Source organism: Piliocolobus tephrosceles, chromosome 2 (genome assembly GCF_002776525.5).
Source record: "Piliocolobus tephrosceles isolate RC106 chromosome 2, ASM277652v3, whole genome shotgun sequence".
Taxonomy (NCBI): domain Eukaryota; kingdom Metazoa; phylum Chordata; class Mammalia; order Primates; family Cercopithecidae; genus Piliocolobus; species Piliocolobus tephrosceles.
Genome location: NC_045435.1, coordinates 131695377 through 131718720, shown reverse-complemented (window position 1 = coordinate 131718720; position 23344 = coordinate 131695377). Strand labels below are relative to the sequence as shown.

At 35.4% G+C, this 23344-nt stretch overlaps 1 protein-coding gene across 33 annotated transcripts in view; it reads right to left on the bottom strand.

Annotated features, from left to right (window-relative positions):
* MBNL1 (muscleblind like splicing regulator 1) overlaps window positions 1-23344 on the bottom strand; it is a 222840-nt gene that overhangs the window by 126462 nt on the left and 73034 nt on the right. For 4 of the 33 annotated variants that reach the window (XM_023232095.1, XM_031935251.1, XM_023232094.1 and 1 more), the window contains exon 2: window positions 5946-6065. The exons of 26 other annotated variants lie outside the window; for them this stretch is intronic. In XM_023232095.1, coding sequence (XP_023087863.1) covers window positions 5946-5951 — 6 coding nt within the window. In that variant the 5' untranslated portion in view covers window positions 5952-6065. Of the gene's footprint in view, window positions 1-2527; window positions 3083-5179; window positions 5215-5945; window positions 6066-23344 lie in introns of all 33 variants that reach the window. 3 more of the 33 variants (XM_023232103.1, XM_023232100.1, XM_023232101.1) reach the window with 2 other exon arrangements.

Sequence of the window (23344 nt, the reverse complement as noted above, 5' to 3'; positions counted from 1 at the left end):
TGAAAATTTTACTTTTCTGTTTTTACATATGAAAGAATTACCAATTTTAATGTACTTCAAAACATTTCATTTAGTTATACTTTGAATTGTAGAGGGAATAAACTTGAATGTTTTCATGTGTGAATAAAATGCTTTGTTAAACATCTTTTCATTTTAAAAAACAAGCATCCTACAGTTTGTGTCCCCTCATCAATTCACCCAGACCTTCAAGAAAGTGGTATAGGTGCAGGCCTGCTGCAGTCTCCGGTCTGGAGAGAATTAGAAGAGAACAATTCAGAAGGACCCCCGCCCACAGGTGCCTTTTACTGGCTTGGCTTTGTCTATGCAGCACTAGCTGCTTTAGGTGTGATCGATGGCTATAGGTTCTGTCCAGTCCCCTTCTGCTGGATTCTTCTTCTGTGAGTTAGCAGGCCTGGATGCTTCTCAGCTGTCACAAAATCCAAAGGAACATTTGAGTTTTCCCATTTACATCTGGGATCTTGCTAGGCATTGTGTGAATAAGATTCTATCACTCTGAAACATTTATGCTTGTGGGTTTAGTTGCAGGTGACTGCTGATAGTTTCCAAACGCGGAAGTATGTATGGTGAACAGATCCTGTCAGTTGTAACTATGTCTCAGCTTGGACTCATAAAGAATTAAAAAGCTCCTGACTGCCACTATTTTTAATACATTCTGAGAAATAAGTCTAAAATTTCACATAGTCTGATATTTTACTTATATTTAAAAAAAAAAAAAACGGAACTGAACTTGGCAGGAAAAAACTCAGTCATCATCATTACAATCTTATAGAGGTAGCAAGTATACACCACAAGAGATTCCCATTGTTCAGTTTTTGCATGTTGATATTATCTCCTCTTTTTATTTTTGAGACAAGGTCTTACTCTATTGCCCAGGCTGGGGTGTAGTGGTGCCTGCAGCCTGGACCTCCTAGGCTCAAGCAATACTTCTGCCTCAGTCTTCTGAGCAACTAGGACTACAGGTACCTGCCACCATGCCCAGTTTGTTGTTGTTGTTGTTGTTGTTTGTTTCTTTATTTTTGAAGAGATAGTGTCTTGCTATATTGCCCAAGCTGATCTTAAACTCCTGACCTCAAGCAATCCTCCCATCTAGACATTCCAAACTGCTGAGACTACAGGGATGAGCAACCATGCTCAGCCGTATCTCCTCTTTCCATATCTGTAGGTAAAATCTCAAGGTATAAAATAATAAATGTCAACACTGGGGAATCTGAAACCTCATGCCCTACTCAGAAGAAAAACACGAAAGAAAAAGCTCTTTGAGATTTAGGGTATCTGTTCTTTTGCTCATCTTACAGCACAGAGATACTCTGAAACTAGGTTAAATGAAATATTAATAAAAATAAAGTTTACTATAAATAAAAAGCATCTTCAATAAACACTATCAAAGATTGATATTTTTCATTTTGTTCAGCTATTAGTAAACATTTTCCTTTATTTTTAAAAATTAAGTTGCATTTTTGGTCATTGAAATTAAAGAGTTTCAATGTGGTAGTAAGCTAATAGCCTTAATTTCAACAAGGGGAAATGACTTAAGAAATTAAGTTAATATTGAAAAGAAAACAAAGGGGTGAAAAAAAGAAGACCTGAACTGACAGTAAGGCCAACAATGATCTCATATTAGAAGAGGTGTCTTAATATCACTTCACAGATTACTGCCTGAAAATAGAGGCGGGGGGGGGGAAGGAAGGGGGCACTAAATAACAGCTGCCACAGAACTCATAACACTGAAGAGGTGTTTTGTGTTGTTCACTTAAGATGCTGCTGATCTCTCTCCCCTACCCATCCTACACATACACCCCACCACCTTTCCACAAGTATCCTTCATCCAGGTTATTTATATCCATATGTAGAGAATTTTTTTTCCCAAAAAAGTTTTCTTAATTTTAACTTTTTTCCCTTTAAAATCTAAAAATAAAGCCTTACCAGAAATCACTGTATTTAGAATATTAAGCAGTAACTTTTGACAAAGGACAATAATGCATCCCTAGCACTACCAACTAAAATCTGAACTGCTCTTCTAATTCCTTTTGAATTAATTATGGATTTAGGAATTTCAGCTTGAAGAACTTGAAGATATATTCATTTAATGTTTTTGGTTTTAAATATTAACACAGAGCTAAATAAAACATCGGTATTTGAAACAATAATTTCTATTTTATCTTTAACCATTTCAATTCTCAACAAGATTTCTCTTACTAGATATACAATGAAGATTGTGAAAGAGAAAAAGTGCTTCACAGCGTCCGAATTAAAAAAAAAAATGGAATATTTAAAAATCTGTTCCATGCCGGATTTAATATAAATAAAACTAATGTGAATCTCACACAAAACTCCTATAAGAGTTTTCAATGAGTAATTCCCTAATCTAAGACTCATATTTTGGTTCTATCAAACAGAGTTCCCTAAGGACATTCTTTAACTACTAGCTTACATTAAATCCATAGCTACAGGGTTTTGTTTTGTTTTTAGCTTCCAGAACAGCTTCCTAGAGAAATCAGAATCTTACCTTTAAATATCTTCTGGAGAGGTTTCTTGGTGCTTTGAAAACTCCTGAGGTCTATGTCAAACGGCCATTCTCTTCCTCCCAGAGTCTTAGGGGCTTGGAGAAATCCCAACACCTGCTGCTACCACTGAGTGTCCAGGCTAGGAAAGTTTCAGGGTTTTGACAGCAGGATCACTGAGCCACAGCCAAAGCTTGGGAAGCCTTAGCAACTGAAAGCAAGTGGAGAGGGCAACATGGTACCCAGCATGGTGCTCAACTGTAGCAGCAGGGGGAGGAATGTTCCCCGCTCTCACAAGGGTTTAGAGGCAGCCATCACAGAACCCAAGGTTCTGTCAATGGACAGGGCTGACGAAGTGGAGACATGACCACGCAGCACAAGACCCTGGGAGAAGAGGAACAACTGGCACAGAGCTCAGGTAGTGCTTGAAAAGAATCACCAAGATTCCCGCCAGAACACAAGAAGCAATGGAGAAATGCAACAAAATACATGGAGATAGGCCATTCTAGCATCCCATACATAAGCCAAAACACGGATGAGGTGGGTATGGAGATTTAGTTCTAAAAAGAAAAGTAAGGAATACATATTATAGCATGCCTGTGGCATTTATGGTTAAAAATCTAATAAGTGACATAAAATTCTTATATCTTGTCATCACAATATTTAATTTACAAATACAAAAAAAAAAATCAGGGTGCTGATCCACAAGGCAGCAGAAATTAAAAGGCAACATTATTGGGAATTAGAGGAGAAAATGGAAAGACAGAGAGAAGGTTAAACAACTGATTATTTAAATTGATAAATAATTAAACTTGTTTTTAGTAAGTACAACACACATTTTATCAAACTCATCACTTTCTATTATGATCAGATGAGGCAGACTGAAGAAATTCAATGAGATAAGAGAATACAAAGAAGCAAGTAGATAAGCAGTACAGAGATGAGAAGAGCAAAAGATGGAAAAAGAAAAAGGATAAAGAGGAAGGACAGAAAATATAAATAATTTAGTTGGTGTTTCTTTTCTTTTTTTATTTTTTTTGGATGGAATCTCACTCTGTCGCCCAGGCTGGAGTGCAGTGGCGCAATCTCGGCGCACTGCAACCTCCACCTCCCGTGTTTGAGCAATTCTCCTGGCTCAGCCTCCCGAGTAGCTGGGACTACAGGCATGCACCACCACACCTATCTAATTTTTGTATTTTTAGTACAGACAGGATTTCACCATGCTGGCCAGGCTGGTCTCGAACTCCTGACCTCAAGTGACCCACCCGCCTTGGCCTCCCAAAGTGGTGGCATGACAGGCGTGAGCCACCATGCTTGGCTGACTAATTTAGTTTTGATGCATTGTCAGACAGACTACTCACTGTCTAAGATTCTCCTGAATCTCTGCTTCATAATGTTATGCTTTTCAAGGAGATGCTAATAGCTTGTTAACCACCATTCACAGCTCTTCAACTACTCGCAAGCCTTGAAGAACTCTTTAGGAGCCCAAAAAACAGCTACAAAAGAGTGCTACTAAGACAATTTTGCTTTGATAAGCTGGATAAAACCAAGTCAGAGGTTCAGTATAAACTCTGACAGGACTTTAATAATTCCTAATATGTATGAAATGAAAATGAAAATGGTCAAGATCATTTAGGAACTCTAATTTTTTCTAGACTTGAAGCAAATTAACCATGGACTTTATACTTGTAATTAGTTAATAAGAAAAGCTATTGCCTAAAAGCAGTTATGTGTGTGTTATTCTTGACTTCAGGTATCTAATTTCTTCTATTCCAAGGTATTTAGTTCTAAGGTAACTAAAATAGTAATAGTAGTCTATTTAACTATGAGACAAATGGTTCAAACTATCCTGTGTTGGGAAAAATTGATTTCTCCCCTCACCTGCAAAATATATATTCTAAGTGACACAGGAAATAAAACTACTCTTGCTTGTGCAAGGTTCACTTATGTCTGATAAGTCACTAAGAGTTAGACATTGTTATAAAATGAAGTAACTCCCACCTTATGACATGTTAAGTACTGCCTAAGCAGTTAGTATTTTAAATTTGAGGGAGCTGGGATTTTATAAGAGAATGAGGAATCTAAATTTTCCTTTAAAAATACTTTTTCATCTTATAGACAGTGCCTAAGTTTAGATTTTGGCTTAAACTAAACTTAATTTTTTAAAAATATAATCATGTCAATATGATAGGTGTGAATACAGAAAGATAGTGTAAGCCTCTATGGCAGAATCCAAATGGAGGCTGACTGTTTTTTAAAGGTAATAATTGGACTTTAAATAAAAAATTAAAAATCAATTGCAGTTTGTATGCTGCACCTATGTTCTTAATCCCATTCATGAAAACCAGTGTTTAACAATCTAAACAACAAAAATGAAACAAATCCCCCAAAAAGTGGAAGAGAAGACAAAAAAACATTGTCCATCAGAAATTGTAGCAGGATTATTCATTTATGAAGCTCTTTAGATTATATTTTTAATAAAAACTATGTTGTTATTAAAGCATCTTACATAAGATCAGATCATCTAAACAAATATTTTCATAACTGTTGTTAAGCATCAAAAGGGGAGAAATTTTTGACGAATGTGCTCACAATTTTATTTCCAGCAGCCAGTTTGCTTAGCAACATAAGCAACAACATAGGTGTTTGATACTTACTTACTGGCTGGTAGTGCCACATGTGGAAAGGCTCTCTTCATGAAAAAAGAAGAGTTGGGGAGAGGGAATTGGTCAAATAAATCTGTTAAAAGTTGAAGTTAAATAAGTCTGTTCCCCCATTACTTGTCAGAACCTTTACTATGCCACTGTAAGTTCCCAAATATAGCTTTTACAGTTTTTAATGGGATACCTATTAACCACAGAATAATAATTCTAAGAAAACTTGACCTACATCTCTGATTAACTTAAAATTCTTATTTCTTCCAATTTCTTCATGAAAGACAAAAGTAAACTATTGACATGTTTGTGTCTGATGTAAATCATAAAAGGAAAGATAATTTAAAATTCTATAATCTACTATTGTGAAAAAAAAGGTGCTCATTTAGAACTGAAAGGAGGAATAACTGCTTTCATATACCACAAAGTTATTTTTAAAAAATCACTTTGGGGCAAGTAAAAATCAAGAGTAGAGATCAGTGACTAAGAAGTTACATGGGAAACTATGCTCCATCTACTAAGTATTGAACAAACTTCAGGATTAGTATTTCAAGTAGTGAAGCACAGAATAAATGAGAACTTTATGGAACATATACAGGATCACAGATCAGATCGCTAATGTGAAAACCACAGTTCCGCTCTAAAACAGTTTCTAATGTACAGAATACCAGAGGCCATTTCCCATGGATGTCATCTCAGGCCTCGAGCAAGCAGGCCTACCCAAATGGTATCTTAGTAAACTGCCTCCCCAATTGCCTTATTCACTCACCAGCATCCATTAGCCAACTCCATGCTTTATCTTCCATAGATAAGATACAGCTTCTTCTTGCCATGGTGCCATGAAAAGGATCCAGAAGGTTCCCCTTAAACAACATTTCCTGAGTGACTGCTGCAGCACCAAGAGTAATGGATATGCCAGGTCAGCCACTTTTCCTTCCCAGCAATATTAGCAGCAGCAGCAGCAGCAGAAGCTGGAGCAGACCATTTAGACCCACCTCCTTGCAGGATGCTAGCCAAAGCATTCTTATTTACTCTACACCTACAGAGAGTTTGCCTGTATGTTTGCACCTTTTTCAGTGTCAAAACAGGTGTTTTCCTGTGATCATACTGATAATCTGCTCCCTAAACAAGGTGATGAATACACTGTTACTATGAAGTTCCAAGTTTCTAATTCTATGGAACATGCTCTTAACAGTTTACTTCATTATAAGGAAGCCTTGATGAACTCTTTTTAAATTTTCATTCATCCTCCTCACTCCCAATAAGCAAATAATTGCCCTGAAATTTCCTGTTAATGAAAGAAAGAATGTTACCATATAAAATAAATGTCATATGCAATTTTGGTCATTTCTTTCACAATATTCGATCTGCTATCTTGGCACAGAAACAATTTTAGTGAAAATCCTAATGTTTTCATAATCTACAATACTCCGAACTGATGGGAAAATACAGGTCTCAGACACTTATTTTACAGAAGCAGCAATGACTTCCTTGCTTCATGTTTCATTTCCATTTTGATGTTTTTGATTATTTGCTTTTCTTTCTAGTGGTGTTCGACTTAAACCAGTGGCTACACTGTGGCTGGACAAGAGGTAAGCACGTTCCAACATTAACAATGTATTTACCTAACTGATTTATCCACAGCTAAAATCCTGTAGATATAAAAAGCCATCTACAGGTTTTTTCTGTTATCTCAAAATAGGGTAAGTAAAAAAACAGGTTATTATTTTCTTAATCATTTACCTATTAGAGAAAAATTATAAATACCAAAGCATGTGTTCTTTACACAGCAGAGAATAACACTCCTCATTAGCAAAACTAAAAACCCTATATAGGCAGATTCTAAGTATAATGTTTCTAATATGTAAGTACTGCATCACAGTGTTCACTTCATCATGACGGAATTAATAAAACAATAGCTAACACATACTGTAAACCCATTAAGTGCCAAGCACTGTTCTCTGGGCTTTATATGTGTTATCCCATTTAATTTTCACAACTCCTCCAAGGATTAGATATTAGTACTGCTCCTATTTTGGAAACAAGGAAACTGAGGCTTAGTTAGGTTACCTAACTTCTTCAAGGTCACAGTAATTTGAATCAAGAGTATACAGTTCTAGAGCTGGAGCTCTAAATTATTTCATTAAAACTCCACCACTGATTTTGATTTTTGTTTATTTGTATACTGCACATTTGTTAACAAGACAGCGATTTAAAAATGTTTACATAAAATTAAGATTTAATAACAGCAAATAACATCAACGGTAAGGTAACACTGTGTGCCCTGAAATTCCACAAATTCTTTACACGTATTAACTTATTTAACAGTCACAACAACCTAACAAGGTAAATACACTCCCATGTAATAGGGTATATATGATAAATCTGAGGCATATAATGTTAAGTTGCCAAAGTTATATAACTAAGGGGTAGCCAAGATGAAATGTAGACCCAGAGAATGCAGCTCCTAAAATTGTGGTTTCATGCCTACCCTCTACTGCTGCTTGAAAACTGATGAAGTGTTACAACTCTTCAAAAAAGAGAGTAGGAAATGTTGTGGCTGGCCAGAACCCTGGTGGCAGAAGCATCTGATATCCCTGTCTTTTTTCAAAAACCTAATTGTGTACAAATATGTACACATACTTATCTTTTATATGTCCATTTCTCTTAATGATATTTACTAGCTTAAGAAATTAACAAACATTTTATATGATTCTCAGATTTTCAAGTCAAGGAAAATTCAGTTTTCATATTATTTTTCAAGTGTATCTTATCTTTGGAGGCATTAACCAGGCAGTAACATTATTACCATCACAGTATCTGTCATTCTGTTTTGGGGGATTACCACTGCTGCCAATAATACTTATATTTCATTCCCATCCTTGGCAAATTAATTTAGCTACATGCAGGGTCCAGACAATGAGTTTAGAGAGAGCTTCAGAAAGCCAACGATCATCTGTAAGGTGTGGGCTGAAACCAACACTGGAGGAAGGTACTGCCATGATTATTCAGCAGCTGAAATGACTTCCTTTAATTAGCTCTTGAGGACCCAAAGTGGGCCATCTGGGTAATTTCAGACAGCTCAAATCAAGCACTTAGGTCCCCAAACATTAATACTGTAAAGCCAGAAGAATACTGAAACCAAGCTATTTCTTTAGTTTGGCAGCAAGTCTAACTCTCTGGGCTAATTTTGGCTATCTTCAGCTTCTTTTAAAATCCTCAAGGATCTAGAACTAGATGTACCATATGACCCAGCCATCCCACTACTGGGTATATACCCAAAGGATTATAAATTATGCTACTACAAAGACACATGCACACGTATGTTTATTGCGGCACTATTCACAATAGCAAAGACTTGGAATCAACCCAAATGTCCATCAGTGACAGACTGGATTAAGAAAATGTGGCACATATACACCATGGAATACTATGCAGCCATAAAAAAGGATGAGTTTGCGTCCTTTGTAGGGACATGGATGCAGCTGGAAACCATCATTCTTAGCAAACTATCACAAGAAGAGAAAACCAAACACCGCATGTTCTCACTCATAGGTGGGAACTGAACAATGAGCTCACTTGGACTCGGGAAGGGGAACATCACACAATGGGGCCTATCATGGGGAGGGGGGAGGGGCGAGGGATTGCACTGGGGAGTTACACCTAATATAAATGATGAATTGATGGGTGCTGACGAGTTGATGGGTGCAGCACACCAACATGGCACATGTATACATGTGTAACAAACCTGCACGTTATGCACATGTACCCTAGAACTTAAAGTATAATTAAAAAAAAAAAAAAAAGAACTATACCCTGCCAAAAAAAAAAAAAAAAAAAAAAACCAAACCAAAAAAAAATAGCGTTCGCACACACACACACAACCATGAAAACTTTAGAGAGAAAATACTCTTATGGTGAAGGCACCTCCCCTCTGTCAGAATTTAGCCATAAGCTGTAAGAAATATAGCCATTTGGTGGCATTTACTAAAAAGAACTTATTTAAGTACCCATGTGGCATAGCTTGAGGTGATGTGTCATTTACAGTTTATTTACCTTCAATTATTTTTATAATCACAAGTTATCATAGAAGGAAGATGACAACTCTGTACCTAATTTCTAGACAACTACCTTTTGTGCAGAATTTCTTGGGTAGTCATGTTATATACTGCACCCACATAAGCTTGATTTACTCTTTTGCTAACAACAGCTTTAAAGTTGTTTCAGTCTCCAACACTGAATTTAAGCAAAAATTATTCAAAAATTCTAGAAAGCACATTTTGTCATCTTATGAGTGAGGAAAATAAAGTAACTCCAAAGGCTTTTACATAAGATAGATCATAACAAATTTTTTTCTGACCTTGGTATTATCACGTGATAGACTAGGAGGAATCATAACTCTTTTATCCAGTCATCTAAATAAATATAGATATAGACATACAGATTCTGACTGCTTAGCTTAACCACTATAGCTATAGTTTTTATTTCTCGCTGATGTCAATGGCAATGCAATCAACTGCATGTAAGTTTCTGATCATTTTAACAAACTTCATTTTTAAAGAGATATCAAGGCCGGGAGTGGTGGCTCATGCCTGTAATCCCAGCACTTTGGGAGGCCGAGGCAGGTGGATCACTTGATGTCAAGAGTTCGACACCAGCCTGGCCAACATAATGAAACCTGTCTCTACTAAAAATACAAAAATTAGCTGGGTGTGGTAGTGGGGAGCCTGTAATCCTAGCTACTTGGGAGGGTGAGACTGGAGAATCACTTGAACTCAGGAGGCAGAGGTTGCTGAGATCATGCCACTGCACTCTAGTGTAATCAATAACATTTGAAGTAATATAAGTAAATGAGTAAGGTAACAGCTGCTTATTCATCAACTCTTACTGGGTCTATTTCCTTTTATTTAATTCCTTGAACATGGCTTTACCTAGAAATAAATTAATTAATAAGCATAAACTCTAGGCCATACTTAGGTCAAAATAAGTGAAGTTACAGTGAGCTCCTCAGGTTCTTCTAGAAAGTAAACAATACTAAGTCATCTGAATATGAACTAGTATCCTAAAAGTGAAAAGCTCTAATGGTACATTACAAATTCCTGAGTCATTTTGTCCTCACAACTTTACGCTTTAAATAAAACTGGCTAAAGAAAATCTACAAGTGACTCAGTATGACTTAGTGTTTCCAAACCAGGAAAAGGAAGGGCTTTCAGTGTTTGAGATAAGGTTTTTTTCTCTAGTTTGGAAAATAAACATTTCCTATTCAGTTATGCCCAGGGGTAGGGTGTGTGTGGGTGTGGGGGTGTGTGTGTGTGTGTGTGTGTGTGTGTAGGGGAAGGAGTGTCTGTGTGAGTATGAAAAGAGCAGAAGAGCAGGAACGAGGGAGTGAGGGAGTAAGACAGGGAAGGAGAGAGGGAGACGGGAGGGAAAGAGAGAGAAAAGGAGAAAAACAGATTTTTTTTATTAGTATTTGGTGTTCATGTAAAATGGTTATTTTCTGCAAGAATCAGAAGTTGCCTCAGCAAATTATGTGTAAGTGAGCCATGGAAGCATTGCATTTGTAATAAAATCAATGGGTATGGCTTACCTGACTGTATACAGTAGATACTCCTTATCTATGGGGAATACGTACCAAGACCCCCAGAGGATGCCTGAAACCATGGACAGTAACAACCAACCCCTAAATATACTATTTTTTTCTATATATACCTACAATAAAGTTTAATTTATAAATTATGCACAGTAAGTGATTAACAATAACTATAATAAAACAGAACAATTATACTGTAATAAAAGTTATGTGAATATGGTCTCTATTGCTTTCTCTGTCTCAAAATATCTTATCGTGTTGTACCACAGGTAACTGAAACTGCAGAAAGTGAAACTGCAGATAAGGGGGGATTACTGTACTGCATTCTGTACTGCATTTCCATGAATTCAGTGACACAGAGTGATGTATTCTATGCCATTATATCAAATAATAATCTTAGGTGTCTAAATTAGACTAAATTTTTTATTTCAATAGGCATAAGCCATTTTCTGCATCTAAATGAAAGCAGCATTTTTTTCCCGGATACAAAATGGGCAGATTTTCGTCCTGGGGTCATGCTATGATAACCCCAGAAGTGGCAAGCATGGTGGCTCAAGCCAGTAATCCCAGGACTTTGGGAGGCTGAGGCAGGAGGATCACTTAAAGCCAGGAGTTCGAGATAACCCCAGAATTATCTACTTTATTTAAAGTACATTTTAGATGGGCAGTGCTGTGCATGTGTAGTCCCAGATACTTGGGAAAGTAAGGCAGAAGGATCACTTGAACCCAGAAGTTTGAAACTAGCCAGGACAACACAGAATCAGTCTCCTAAATAAATAAAATACCTAAGAACACCCAGAGTGGTTGAAAACGTGTTCAGCAAAATCTGTTCCACTAATGTCCCTAATAATTACATCAGTAGAGACTAGGGATTAATGAGAATATCAATAAACACACACATACACACACATGAACACACAATGTTTACTTTCTTGTTTTCTGTTATAAGGACTGCTAAATATTTTTGTATGATATAGACAGTTACAATTTATATTTTTTAGAGAATTCACAGAAATAATCCTTAAAATAGTTAGAGATTGGTACTCCTTTGTCAGATAAATAAATGCAAAAGTGAAAATTATTTCAAACCAAAGAGCACACATATCCCATGATATCCACAATGCTTTTATTTTATCCATCACTTGAAAGCAAAATAACTTTGGATGGTTTTGAAAGAAATATATATATGTTTCTTGAGACAGGGTCTTGTTTCATTGTCCAGGCTGGAGTGCAATGGTTGATCATGGCTCACTGCATCCTCGACTTCCCAAGCACATGCAATCCTCCCACTTCAGCCTCCTGAGTAGCTGTGACTACAGGTGCTCACCACCATGCGTGGCTAATTTTTTTCTCTTCTTATCTTTTTGATAGAGACAGAGTCTCACCATGTTCCTTGGGGTGGTCGCAAACTCCTGGGGTCACGTAATCTCTTGCCTTGGCCTCAGAAATATATTTTCTTGATTTGCATTTTACATTGCTGTCTGACTGAAATCAATTCAGCTCCACAAAGGAGTAAATATAATTCTTTTTATTTTAACAGGCATTTTATAATCCCTAACAAAAAAATTTCTCCATTTTTTTCTTATTAATATAAACTTTAAATTTTGATATTAAATGCTACCAGTATTATTCCTTTTTCAAAGCCCAGTTTAGCTCCCAAATGAGCTCATATCTTTTAGCCCTAGCACTTCCAGTTCCACATTCCTGTTTAAAGTACTTCATTCCCCTGCCCCCTACCTACTTTTTTCCTTCCAGAAGTGACTAATCTTCCTGTTATTCTACTCTGTCAGTTTTTCCCCTAGTATTCTTTTTATGTTGCATAATGTTTACTTTTCACTAGGTCCTTCTATAATTTTACTACTGTCTCCCTTGGTACTAGCCTTCCGTTTTCAACAGATTAAAATAGCCAATATTTATGTATTAGCAAACTTTTCTGTCAAGTTTTGTGCTGTTCAGATTAAGCTATTTCCTCAAGTCAAAAATACAACTACTCTTTTGAAAGAGTAAATATTGTTTTCAAAAAAACCCATGTGTTGATCTTCAAAGTTAAATTCAGTATAAGTTTTAGAATGAACAGATATCACAATTAAAGGGCTAAGATTTCAAACTTCCTGATAAGGTACTCCAGCAAATCAAGCAAAATGTCACTCCTTTTAAAGATCTCCTTCTTCCTAGTACTTCTCCGTAATGTCATAAAGCATGTTAGCAAAGTCTTATAAATATAATGTAAACTTTTTACATCCTTCTAGTTTTTAGTTATAAAATACATTTTAATTACATGTTTGCCTCTACCCTAATCTCAAATAACTATAACAGCTATATCACATTATCTGAACATAAGTAAAAGCTGAGTTTCTGCTATACAGAGAACATCTCAGAATATTTTTAGAATTATAATAATTACTTAATTACCTATATTCTAAAATTCACAGCATAGTATCACATATCTAATAAAATAACAACATAACATAACCCCAGATTAACAGTGTATCTTTTGGTGGATTCAATATTATATCATATTTTTTGTGTCAGTCACAAGATCCTTTGGAGAAAATAGTGTTACTAGTCTTACTTACATTTTCTATCCACATAAAACATTCACAAGCCTTTAGAAACTATACATTTACTAAAATCCAAAATTACCCTTAATAAATCTTGGCAAAACACACTATAGGAGATAAAGACATTCCTAAAATTTCATTCTCATTTACTGAAAATAGAAGTCGAATTAAATTCAAATGTTTGCTCACATTAAAATAGCACAGAATGTTATAATTTACTTTTAATCTTGGAGGAATTATCGTTATTCTCTCGTCAATTCTTCTTCAAAAAGATAAATTAATACAACCTTCCTTGTTTGTTACATACAGTGTCCTAAACAGAAACATCTGATTTTTCTTTGGGTCAGCAAGAACAACTTAACTTCCAAATTCCTTTATTGCCACTATTTTAGAAACTAAGGCCAAGAACTCTAAAGAAAGCCTAAATAAATAAATAAATAAAGTAAGTAAGTTAAAAAATGCTAGTTAAAATATATAGTACATGATACCAAATATTATAGTTCACAAAACCACATTCAACTTTTTAAATCTCATCATGAGTGGAAAAGAAACCCAAACTATATATTCTAGGAAAACAGCAGCCGGTCACGGTGGCTTAAGCCTGTAATCCCAGCACTCTGGGAGGCGAAGGCAGACAGATTACTTGAGGCCAGGAGTTTGAGACCAGCCTGGCCAACATGGTGAAACCCCATCTCTACTAAAAATACAAAAATTAGCTGGGCATGGTGGCCCATGCCTGTTATCTCACCTACTTAGGAGGCTGAGGCAGGAGAATCGCTTGAACCTGGGAGGCGGAGGTTGCAGTGAGCCAAGATTATGCCACTGCCCTCAGCCTGAGTGACAGTGAGACTCTGTCTCAAATTTAAAAAAAAAATAAAGAAAGAAAAGAAAAAAGCAGGGCTCATATCTACATCCTCAGGGACTAGCATGGAGCTTGATAAAAAAAGATAGATGCCCAATAAGTATCTTCTGAGTAAACAAATTCAATCATACAGAGGCACATTAATGATAAACAAAAAGGAAGGAAAGAAAACTTTTTTGATAATATTACCATAGGAACAATGTTATCAAAACACATTAATCAAAAAAAAAAAAAAATTAGGAGAAGCAATTCAAATAATTTACCAGTTGGGCACAGTGGCTCACGCGTGTAATCCCAACACTTTGGGAGGCCAAGGCAGGCAGATCATTTGAGGTCAGGAGTTCGAGACCAGGCTGGTCAATATGGTGAAACCCCATCTCTACTAAAAATACACACACAAAAAAATTAGCTGGGCATGATGGTGCATGCCTGTAATCCCAGCTACTCGGGAGGCTGAGCCAGGAGAATCACTTGAACCCAGGAGGCAGACGTTGCAATGAGCCGAGACTGCACCACTGCACTCCAGCCTGGGAGACGAGAGCGAAACTCCGTTTCAATAAATAAATAAACAAATAACTTCTCCAAGGGAAAAGGTTTTTTTAGAAAAATTTATTGGCATCCTTGATTATATGTGTAACCTTATTTAGATCTTAGGAGAGAATATCTGATTCTGAAAATTGATAAATAAAAATACTGCATTTTCTCCCTTTTTCTAATATAAATTATATTTTGAAGTTGACCATTAGTTACTATGAAAAGTTCTTTATGAAAAAAATTCTTGATAGTAAACACAGCAGAAATTATATAACTAAAAGTCACCATTTTGCAAACCCTAAAAAACATCATGACTACAAAATGATCAACAATGAGGTGAAATCACTGGATCCAAGTCTGATGGAGAACTTTATAAGGATTGGCCGAGGCCAATCTGATTCACTGATAGATTGCAGCGTCATTAAAAGTAGGGATTACTAAAATTATGTCCTCTTGATATGATGAAATAGAAAGTATACAGAACCTTCTAGGAAATGTTCCTCCCAAATAATAATAAATAACATTAAAGTTAAACTTGACTCTAATTTTAGTTTACAGAAAATAAGGATGATGGAAGAACAAGCTAAATGACACCACAGAGAAGAAATCATGTAATTCAGAATTTCAGAAATTCTCCAGGACAATAACCTGATTTTTTTTTTTTTTAAAGCATAAGGGGAAAAAGGGAAGAGCAACTGTTATAGATTAAAAGGATCTTAAAAGACATATCACCCAAATGAAATGTAGATGCTAACTGGAAAAACACACCTATTAAAAAAAGACATTGCTGTAACAATCAGGAAAAGTTGAACATAAAGTGGCTATCAAATGATACAATAAAATTATTGTCAATTTTCATAGATTTGGAAATGGAGTTATATTTAAAATAAATTATTAACTGTTAGAGATACTACTGAAGAAGTATAGGTGACAAGATAAGATGTCTGAGATATGTTTTAACATACGACAGGGATAAAAGGAGTGTGAAAGGTAACAAGAAGGGCAAAATGTTGGCTGATGCACACATGGATACATGCATACAAAATGCTGACTAACAGATATATGGAGGAGGTTGTTATATTGTATCTCTAATATTATGTACATTTAAAAATTGCTGTAAGAATTTTTTAAACTTAACAAACAAAAAAGACAGAAATCACAGGGGAAAAAAAAAGAATGAGTTCATGTCTGGAAGAGTAACCAAGGATTTTTTATATATATATATATTTCTGACCTGAAGTCACAAAACCTGGGCTTTGCAATACAAACTGGGCTTTGCTACTTACAATTTGGCCTAGATAACCTAAATCAATGTATTTGTACATATGTACATAAATGTCTATGTGTAGCATAACTGACTTACCTACTACAAAAAAATAGGTATGTAAAAATAAACTATAAACTAAAAAAATTAAAATATAGATATCTTCAATATACTTTGTGTTTGTTTACCTTCATGTCTCATATGTATGCATTATCTCTTTGACCAAATAGTAAGGTCTCTACGAGTGAAGTCCAGTTCCATTCCTTTAAACAACAAACATTCAATGTTCACTTCTAGTTGGTCTACTATCTGTCAAGCATTTCTTACTAAGAGGTTAAGAACACAACGTGATAAGTCGTAGGCTGTGGAATCAAATGCAGACATTGAGTAAGATGCATAATGATGATTCATACTCCAAACTACATAGAGGCAAAACAGTTACATGGCCAGGTCTAGAGTGAGGAGAAGCTTTCTAGAGGAGGGAATATATGAGCCAAATATAAACATGAAAAAGGTCTGCAAAATTCATGTAGGAAGAAAAAAACAGTCCCAGGCAGAAAGACCAAAAAACAAAAACAAATGAAAAAAAAAGGAGGGGGGGGATGGCATTACGATGGGAACATCAAAAGAAGTCATTTGCCACAGGTCAATGTGGCTAATACTCAACGTGAGAGGTACTGAGTCTCAGTAGATGATCCACTGTACATAGCAAAATGCTAGGTATTCAGTAAGGGATCAATAAATATCTATTAATTAAAGTACAGAGAGATAAGAGGTAGCATTATTTGAGTGTTCATTCCAGGTCCCTATGTATGCCCTGAAATAAATGTGTTTCTTATTCAACCTCACATCAATCGCAAGGTACGTGCTATTATTATCATCCCCGTCTTAACAGACAAGGACACTTGAGCACAGAAAGGCTAAGTAAGTTTTCCAGTTACTCAGCTGGCAACTGGTATAGTGAGTGATGTTCTTAGTGTTTCAAACAATAAAATATCTGGAAATAAAACTCTACATGGCTATTCCTCATAATAAAAGTATTTTTTAAAAAAAGAAAAAAACCACTGTAAACAGTGAGTGCTGCTAAAGGTTTAATAAGTGGCCGTCTAGGAGAGGGGAGAACCATGGTTGGCCTCTGTCAATTTCCAAAGTGTAAACACTCTCACCATAGCCTATTTTAAGCTATCAACAAAGACATCATTGAACATGGAATTGGGAAGAGGTCTCAACATAAGCCAGTTCCAGCACTCCACTGCCTGTAACTTTCAACAAGCTATATAGGCAGAGTGACTTTAACAGACTAATTACATGACCAGGAAGATAACAAGTAAATCAAAGAAAAGGTGCAAAACTGCTATCTCTCTTGTTTGCAAGACTCTGTATAAAAGTCATAGTCAATTTATATTTGAAATTAATAAACTCCTAAGGAATATAATGTAATGTGTGAAAGGCAATGAAAATGAATAAGTAATTCAGAGAGATTCCTCAAGGTAACATACATTTTCTATGAATGACAGTTGACATTTAAAAAGTATTCTTTATATGTGATTAATGAACTGTGATTAGTAAGTGATTTCCTGCTAAACGATTCCTCCCTCAAGGGGCAACACAAGAGGATTTATTTCTAACTAGAGAAGTTGAAAATGAAAGCACAGATGAAGGAAATGAAGTTATCTGGGTCAGCAACAGATACTCCAACCAAAAACAGGGGGATAATTTTTGCATACCCTGTGCTTTCAACCTACACATCATATAAAAGGTGTTGAATGAATAGTGATCAGAAGAAAGGAGGGAACAAAATCAATCACAGAACTAGATTTTTTTCACTAACTATAGTCAATAGCTGCATAACAACACCTCAGTCAACAAAGGACCCATATATATGATGGTGGTCCCATAAGATTATAATAGAGCTGAAAAATTCCTACCACCTAGTGATATTTGTAGCCATCATAACCTCAGAGCACAACACAACATCTTTTCTATGTTTGAGTATGTTTTGATACACAAATACATAACATTATGTTACAACTGCCTACAGTATTCAATATGATAACAGGCTGTATAGGTTTGCAGCCTAGGGGCAATAGGCTGTACTAGATAGCCTAGATGTGTAGTAGGCTATACCATTTAGGTTTGTGTAAGTATACTCTATGCTGTACACACAACAATGAAATACCCTAATGACACACAGAATGTATCCCCATTGTTAAGGCATGACGTGTGTGTGTGTGCCCATGTGTGTGTACATATATATATTTTTAAATTATTTATAGTGAATACAGATATATTTATATAAAAAGGAGTTCAAATTATTCATATTTGTATGTTTACACTATTTCTTTAAAAAATTCCTTTAGGTTATTTAATAATATTGTTGAATGAATAAGTCTAGTTAAATGAATTTTATATGGGTATAAAAGGGAGTTAGAATTATTACTACATTGATCCTATCATTTTTTAAAATTCCTTTATCATTTAAAAATAATGTTCAATGAATAAGTACTTATGGATACATTTTGAATTAAACATAAAATCTATTTTTTTACATGGAATGCAAATGTAATGTTAAAGAGAAGTAACCAGTAATTGGAAAGCACAAAATGCAAATTCTACACAAGTTTACTTAGGCAGCTAGCAAACTGAAACCAGTATATCCCCATTTTTGGCATGTGGCAAGTCTGTTGCTGACCTGTTACTGAATCTGGCTCCCACAAACCGACAGCCTATTACTTAACAGTATCCTGGCTTAAACAGACTCGATAAAACAAATGTAATTCACTAGCACTGTCTCATGCTTATTAAGTTCATATGCAACACAAATGCAAAATGTGCTTCTGAGCCTTGTTAGAGTCTATATATGTTGCTTTCTGTTCTTCTTGTCACAGTAGTAGGATGTACAAATCTTTTATCAGGTCAATTTAACTATTGATTTCTACTCTTAGTGCTTATAAATGGCAGAAAAATGTAACTTTTTCAGTCCACTGCTTTAGGGGAGAAAACCTCACAGAATTAGTGATTATAAATGAAAAAAAATCAATCAATAAAACTGTTACATAAAATAACTCATATCAATCTTGTTACATATCAAAATTGACATTTTTCCCAGCCCAGTTATCAGGCTGAGATGATAATATAGATGTATCTTTTAATCTTTGTGATATTACAATTAGAATAATTGAAGTTAAATGATTTCAGTGTTCTATATACAAGGCTAGTTTGCATTTCCATGACAGAGCCTTTCAAAAAGGGAGCTGTGTCAATTTTTAATGAAATGCATGACCTAATTTACAACTGTAATGACTATAATTAGTCTAATAGTTTGTGTTTTTTTAAATCTTGGGGAGGGGGCAAGGAAAGTTATGGCATGGGTCAGGAGCTATGAACTCTGGTGATATACCACATTCCATTCCATTTTAAATTTAATACAAATAAAGTAATATCTTTTGGAAGCCTACAATGTGTTAGGCTTAAGAAGACCAAGGCACAGCCTTATAAAGCTTCCAGACAGCGGACAAGGAGTTTGAAACCTAACAACAATGGTCTATATTAGGAGTATGACAGAGTTCTAATGTTTTTCTCGTACAAAAATGTGGTTAAAAAAAAAAAAAAAGTCTGTTTTCATTATTTTTAAAAATCTCTATACTATAGTAATATTACTTGGCTTTTAAAACAGTATCTAAAACAAGAATAAACAGTCTCTGGGTTTGGGATAAAGAGATTCTCTTAGGAGATTACTGATATGTACAGATTTTAAAAACAAAGAACAACTGTAACAACTACAACAAAACCTCAGGATAAAATAAATACCACTATCTCTTTCAGTTAGTTTGAAAGTAGATCTGAATGCATTTTCTTTTGAAATTGACATGCCACTGTGGGCAACGCAAATAGGAAGCAAGATTGGAAATACACAAAAGCAGAATTACTGAAAAAAAAAATCCTTTAAAATTTGATGGAGAAAGGCACACTAGGCTTGATCTACTGTCTCTTGAGCATTTTAATTATTTCCCAACTTGCAAGATTAGAAAATTAGACCAGCTTCTCAATTACTAACAAATAAAATGAATGTAGAAGGAAGACCTCTACACTCATCTCTTTTAAATACTGCATGAACAAGAGGCTCACTGTTCAAGACAATAAGTATTGCTTCATGCCAAGGGGAGATATTCTATAAAGTTGTATCATTTTTAAGATTATTACCAGGGACTTATCTCCTCAGAAAACTCACCCTATTTGCAGAAAAGGATGACAGAACTAAAATAACGGATTAGCAGAACTTTACTCTCTAAGCAAATGACTTTTATAAAATCTGAAGTTCTCTGAAGAAGGCTAGTAAGTCTCAATGAGTAAGTAACATATCATAATGCTCAAGTGGTGATTGTAGCATTTGTTACCAGCTACATAATTACTCTGTTCTAACCCTCAATGAGCCTGAAGTACTAAATTTTTAATTCCCCCTGATGATCCTCTTCAAAGTGGATAAATGTAGGCTTCTCCTCAATCAAATACTTAATTGTCAGTACTACTGGCACCAACACACAATCTGGAACATTTTTTTACTCTCTAGAACTTTTCAGTTCTTTTAAAAATAGCTTATATCATACAGCTCTTAAAATAATTGTTGGAGAGAAAAAATAAGGAGCAAGTTAATAAGTGGTAGAGTCTAGAGACATATTTTTTGGAAGCTTGGACTCTCTTTTCTACTTCAGATTAAAGACTAGAAGTAGAAGTTGCAACACTATAAAGTATTCACAGTTGGAAGACAAAACAAATTTTTTTCTAAAATTAGAGTACAGAGAAATGTAAGTGTAACAGAGATATAGGAATCCCTCAACAAATACCATATGCCCTTGTTAGTGCTACTGGTTTGATAATAAAAATAATAAATATACTAGCAGTCTGGTTCCCAGAATGTTTCTCTCATAATAAACACCAATACTAATCAAAACTCTTCTCAATATTCTCAGTAGAGTCAAAAAAGATTAAAAAAGAAAACACTGAGATAATGTTTCTATCCTGGCAATATCATTTCTCCCTATGCAACCTTTGAAAGCTAAATATTCTGTGTTAAGCTGAATAGTTTTCCAACAAAGCACCCTTATGAAAAGAGAGTTAATACTGTCACCAAAATAACTGTATTGTGCCATGGCACAGGCCAATTTACCATTCCCCTCTGAGACATGGGCTGTATATACAGCTATCATATCAGGAAGCCTGACTAGGTCCCCATGTGCTGCTTGTACAAGATAACATACAAAACATGGCATGAGTCCAAGGAAAGGCCTGTTCTAGAAATTTACATCAACAGAACATAAATAGCCCATTATAGTGCCTGAGCAATTTAACTGAATGAGTCCTATCGTAAATGAAGGATGCTGGACTCCGCAGAGAAACATTTTATGAGTAGTTACATGTTGCTGTCCAACAAATGTCCTATTACATAAAAAGAAATTCTCTAAAGTTGAATTTAAAAACACAAAAAAACTGCTCACAATTATTGGTCATACTCTGGAAGAAACATTGCATTCAATTCACTAAACACTTAATGAATGTCAAGGATATTCAAAACACCATACATATAGAAGTGATTAATTCTTAAGGAGCTTATAAACTAGTGGGAGTTAGAAACAAGTTACAAACTAACTGTAAAATCAGGAATAATGTAGTTTATTCTATGACACATAAAAGGTAAGGAAATGCCAAAAAGTTAAGCTATTCATTTTCACGAAGGATGTTTCATTTGATGATCACTGCACAATGAGGGACTCAGGAATAAGAGCACAAAAAAAGAATTAAAGTCTCCTGTCAATTGCAACCACAGATTGGCTATAGATGCAAGAGTTGGCCAAAAATCAAAAAGACATTCTGTAAGAATCAATTGGCCATACAGAATTTAAATGTTTAGCATTGTATATTTTATTATAATTGTTAATTGTCTTCTATGTCCTTTATATTAGTAAATTTTATAATAAGCATAATGTATATACATGCATTTTTTGGAGAGTCTGTTGTCCAGCAAAAAACAAACAAACAAAAAAACCAGTATAGAACTTTAACACCACCGGTAGAGTAGCTAAGGCCTTGGAACAGTCAAGAAAGTTTTGTCACTTGGACTCGACCTTAATAGCAGTTTTCATCTGTCAGGTGTGTCAATGATGCCATTTTCATGAAATGAAGACAGTATATTCTAGTTTATTCTAGTTTTTGCTGTGATTTATCACTAGTCACATTTAAAGGGTCCTAATGACCTCCAGATCTTTATGAATATGATTAAACCCTAACCTCGCCACTCCTTGGTTCCCTATCTGTAAAACTAATGAACTGCATGACATCATTTCTAAAGACTCTTCTGAGGGCAATTCCAACACACTAAATCACTCGAGTTCAATGGGGAAAGTGACAAAGGAAAAAATCATCTCTAAATACTAAACAAAACCACTGAACAGTGCACAAACAATTTTTAAAATGCAAAGAAAAAACACTAGAAGCCCCCAAAAAAGGTTTTCTATGAAGCTAAATCTAACACCTGAAGTTTTCATTATCATATTTTAAAAGCTTTGATTATATGAAGACTTGACTACTCACTGATTTGTCTCTCCAAGTTACTCTAGTAAAAATGCAAATCAAAACCACAATGAGATACCATCTCACACCAGTTAGAATGGCAATCATTAAAAAATCAGGAAACAATAGGTGTTGGAGAGGATGTGGAGAAATAGGAACACTTTTACACTGTTGGTGGGATTGTAAACTAGTTCAACCATTATGGAAAACAGTATGGCGATTCCTCAAGGATCTAGAACTAGATGTACCATATGACCCAGCCATCCCACTACTGGGTATATACCCAAAGGATTATAAATTATGCTACTACAAAGACACATGCACACGTATGTTTATTGCGGCACTATTCACAATAGCAAAGACTTGGAATCAACCCAAATGTCCATCAGTGACAGACTGGATTAAGAAAATGTGGCACATATACACCATGGAATACTATGCAGCCATAAAAAAGGATGAGTTTGCGTCCTTTGTAGAGACATGGATGCAGCTGGAAACCATCATTCTTAGCAAATTATCACAAGAAGAGAAAACCAAACACCGCATGTTCTCACTCATAGGTGGGAACTGAACAATGAGCTCACTTGGACTCGGGAAGGGGAACATCACACACTGGGGCCTATCATGGGGAGGGGGGAGGGGGGAGGGATTGCATTGGGGAGTTATACCTGATATAAATGATGAATTGATGGGTGCTGACGAGTTGATGGGTGCAGCACACCAACATGGCACATGTATACATATGTAACCTGCACGTTATGCACATGTACCCTAGAACTTAAAGTATAAT